The sequence below is a fragment of the Etheostoma spectabile genome, chromosome 7 (assembly GCF_008692095.1).
Source record: "Etheostoma spectabile isolate EspeVRDwgs_2016 chromosome 7, UIUC_Espe_1.0, whole genome shotgun sequence".
NCBI lineage: Eukaryota > Metazoa > Chordata > Actinopteri > Perciformes > Percidae > Etheostoma > Etheostoma spectabile.
This window is the reverse complement of record NC_045739.1, coordinates 1,792,969-1,797,457: the sequence shown is the minus strand read 5'-3', so window position 1 is coordinate 1,797,457 and position 4,489 is coordinate 1,792,969. Positions and strand designations below refer to the sequence as shown.

At 38.6% G+C, this 4,489-nt stretch overlaps 1 protein-coding gene across 1 annotated transcript in view; it reads right to left on the bottom strand.

Moving 5' to 3' along the window:
* Positions 1–1,880: 1,880 nt before the first annotated feature.
* nppa (natriuretic peptide A) overlaps positions 1,881–4,489 on the bottom strand; it is a 4,174-nt gene continuing 1,565 nt past the window's right edge. The window contains exons 2-3 of the mRNA XM_032520269.1: positions 2,400–2,709; positions 1,881–1,946 (exon numbers count right to left, since the gene is read on the bottom strand). Of these exons, the coding sequence (XP_032376160.1) occupies positions 1,942–1,946; positions 2,400–2,709 (315 nt within the window). The 3' untranslated portion in view covers positions 1,881–1,941. The remainder of the gene's footprint in view (positions 1,947–2,399; positions 2,710–4,489) is intronic.

Genomic DNA, 4,489 nt, shown 5'->3' with positions numbered 1-4,489 from the left:
CCAGGCGCCTACGCAACACCACCAAGTCCACGACTGGGAGTCCTGCCAGACAAAATATATCGACATATGGACCCAATTTCTCCAGCAGTATCCTGTACCTGAAGGACGTCATATGCACAAATTAATTATTGTTATTTTCCTGTACTGGTGCATGCATGTGACGGAAACTTGTACGTGACTTGGTGGTAACTGCATACTGTCCACACATTGGAAGGAAGGCTTCCACGTTGTATTGTTTTGGATGTTGATCCCTGTTTAATGTGTCTATTTTTTTTAAATTTGGAGAACAGCAACAGTTGACATTTTTACTTCCTCAGTTAAAACCCCAAACAGCGCAGCACGTGGGCCAGGGGCAAACAGAAAAGCATCAGAGATTTAAAAGTCTAGTAAGAATGTTAAGATGGGCATGTCCAGATACGGAGAGTAATGTCTCAGTTTCTGCCTTATCCACCAGCTGACAGTTTGTGAAATATAAATAAAACATTATATTATTATTTTGGGGAACTTCAGTCCCCCTTAAATTAGGTCTAAGGATGTTCCTGCTGTAGATCTCTAAAGAGCAGATCCACATTTTCCACATGGTGTGAACCGGTAACGTAGCTCTCTTTGATAAGATGCATAGTTCGTAATATGGTCAGTCTGATCCACACTGGAAACAAAACCTGCACCTGTCCTTATCACCATTAGTCCTAGGATCCAACTGCACCGGCACTGTTCTGTCCTGCTACTGCCCAATGGCATTGAACACATGGGATAAGAAATGGATTCATGTCAGTTTAGGAAGCTTTGCTGCCATCAGGTGAAATGTTAACCGTCATGTTGTCCTTGGGTCAAATTGACCCGGTTTCCTATATCAATGTTCTTTTTAATTACCCAAAATAACATGATTGATTCCACACAACGCTCTTTGGGGTGATTTTGATGGGTTATTTTTATGGGGTGTCTTGTTCAATTTTATAGCATTTGAAAAAACAATTGAAGTGATTTTGAAATAGCGTTGAGTAAAAGTTGACATATTCCAGTCTGGGATTATCCATCAACATCCATTCCTTTAATTTTACTCTAAATAATTCCTAATTTCTGCTTTTCTAACTCAAACATTAGGAATAATTTCCTTATTTATTGACCATAAATTAAAAAAATAACTGTAAAACTAAAGTTAATAAGTCAGTGTTACGTAGTATTGAAAACATCAAAAGAAAATACAAACATTGAAAAAAAAGCTTCAGAAACGTGAGAAAAATTTAAAAAGATTGATCAAAAGCGTCAATAAAATAGTTGATTTTCAATTTTGACGGGAAGATGACACAAGGTTTAAACAAGGGTTCCTGCATTACCGCAATTAATCTCTATAAGAAACTTTGTCATAACCCACAGTCACGTCTCCTTCTTGTTTCCTGTCTAATGCAACAGCCATCTCTCTCTCTCTCTCTCTCTCTCTCTCTCTCTCTCTCTCTCTCTCTCTCAACAATCTTTATTATGAAAGAGACTTCAGATACAGATCCAGTTGGAAGCATTGGATGGAATTAGGTTTCATCTGTCTACTCATTCTCAACCCCTGGTTATTCGGCTCAGCTTTCCACGGGGATTTGCACAGGTTTCATCATGTCAGAATGGAGAGAGAGCTTGACCAAACCCTAACTTTGAGTACTTAAGGTTTGAAAGAACGACTTTGAATGCTACATATGAAAAAACAAGTTTATTCATTTGTTATCTACCCAGATGCATTTTCTTAGGGCGTTAATGTTACACAGTATATCAACCAAATTTGTTAGTTGAGAAGCAGCCCATTTGTCACTTCAAACAAAAACAAAAAACTCATATAAGACACACACAGTTGAACTTTGACTAATGCAAAATCATACATATGCAATATTGTCGGTTGTGTCCTCAGTTGGAGATCAAACTATACTCCGACACGCGTCCCGGGAAACTGTGACGCTAGCCTGAAGGGACGCAAACACAAAAAAAGGATTCGTTATAAATAACTTAGTTTGACTTGTATTTATGCATATGTTGTATCGGGCCGTGTTCATTACATCCCACAATAAGAAACAGTACAAATAGAGCTATAGTCAGGAAGTGGTTACCTTAGCTTAGCATAAAGGCTTGAGGCAGGGGTAAACTGCTAGCCTAGCACCACTGATTAATTACTGTTTGTTGAAGCTGTACACAAGTTATGATATTAGAGGGAGTGACATGATGAGAACAGCTTGGATATTTAAAACCGATGATGAGGTCAGGTCTTCACCACAATGCCCCTTAACATCATCTTCTGGGGACCATGAATAACTAGAGTTCTATGATTGCATGTATAGTCAAAATTCATGTTGTCTCTTCCAAAGACCACCAAACCAGCACAAGCGTTTGACCCCCCTGCTCCAGTATATTTGACTTACCTCTTCCACTGTTGCATCCCAGACCGCTGGCGTTTCCTATTCGATCCATCCTGGCTCCGAAGCAACCAGAGGCCCGTTTCCTGGCAGTCAGCAGCAGGTCCTGCAGACGGCTCCTTTGACTTGCCGTCCTGCTGTGGCCCTCAGCTGGTAATTGAGATCTTTCAGACATTAAAGGTTCTAGGTCGGCCGCCTGGTCCTGGTTCCAACCCTGGCTGCTCTCAGGCTGTTGATTTGTCCCTTCATAATCAGAGTCAGAGTCCTCCTCCTGGGCTGCATCAGCCAGAGTCTCCTCAAAGAGCTCCAGTATAGACTGGTATGGAGAGTTGAAGATGGGTTAAAACTCAAAGTGATAACATCAACACTGGTTATGTTACACATTAATAGACACTGGAAACACATGCATAAGCCTTCTAGTAAATCTGTAACTAGGGACAGCCCAGAGCCTGGTGGTGGTGTTGGTTGCTGCTGGAAATGGGATTTTAAATTGTTTTAGTTTTACTAATAGTTAAATATAAAATAGCAACATTAAAAAAAACTATGGCATTAAAGTATAAATTTAGACCTTGACTGTGACTGTCCCAAGGCGATTGGTAAGCAAAGGACTGTAACAGACATGTTCCACTTCCTGGAACTGATCCAGTCCTGGACCACAAGGATCATTGAGTATGTGTCTGTAACAAACCTTTTCTCAACTAGAAGGGCACTCGAAGACCTTCGCCAATGCATGCCCAATCTCACAATGTTAATGCAGTGGGGGTTTTCCCAGTCAGGAAGTCATTTTCCTGTTATTTTAACACCACATAAGTGCAGCACGAATACCCTATCTCGCGATGTTGATAAAAGTGAAAAATAATTAGTGTATCTGCCCCATGATTGGGATCCACTTCAAGATGTTATGGGTTGTTCCTTGGCCCCCGCTACACCCTAATACCTAGACCACATGCATAAGCTCCTGGGTGTATGGCATTGCTTATATGAAGTGAACCTCATGGCATATAGTTGGGTAATGTTATGTTCCAAAACTGAATTTAGCAGAAATTTTTACAGAAAAATATGTAAGTTCCTGTGGGTTTCTTTAGTATTTTATGTGGGTAGAGTTGTACATAATAACTCTAGATCATTGTTTGCAACAGTAAGTAATAAATGCATTATTATATTTTGAGGTCTATTATATTTAGAGGTTAAATCAGAATAGGTTTACGTGGTTTAGTTTTCAAAAAACACCATATTTAACAACTATCCTCACTGTCAAAAGTTATGTCGAGACCATTGCTTTGGGATGCAATGTTTATTTGTGTTATTAGCCCCCAACGGCTCCTGGGAGACGTACGCACTAGGATTAGGCAGTGGTTGGGTAAAGATTAGGGTTGGGTTAGGGTAAAAAGGCACCGCCCTAGATGTGCGCTGCGAGGGGCACAGGCACAAGGGGACCACTGGTGTGAATAAAACACTTAAAATCCTCCTTAAAAAACCTGGTTCGGTTCTAAAAAGCTGTTTAAAAGAAGGCCAAATGTTCAGAGTAAGACCAAAGAACCACAGGACAGGAAGGACAGCAGGAAAATAAAACTTGAAATAAAAGGTCTCCTCCACTCCTGCTCCGGCTCCTCTCCTGGAGTGACTACCACATAATTATAATAAATAAAATTACAATAATTAAAATATATATTATATACACTGTACATAGAGAAAAGAAAAGGGGGGGGGAGTTATAAAGATAAATAAAATAATCAAATAAATAAAATATATAGAAAGAGAGTAAAAGTTATGTTGATAAATAAAATGCCCGGTGTCCAGTTTAAAAGAAATTCTATTTAAATATATTAAAACATATTAAAATCATTATTTGACATAAATTACTTTTGAAACAACATTTAAAAGTAATAAAATACTGTTTAAGTTATTTCCCCCTACCGATAAAAAGTACACATACCATTAAAATTTGTAGATAAGTGCTTTGGTAAAAAAGTGCTACAAAGATAAAAAGTGCCACAATATAATAAATAAATAAGTAAATAAATAATAAAATATTTTAAATACATCATAGAATAAAACCACACTGTTAGTAGCATGCATAAAACCGATGGTATGTG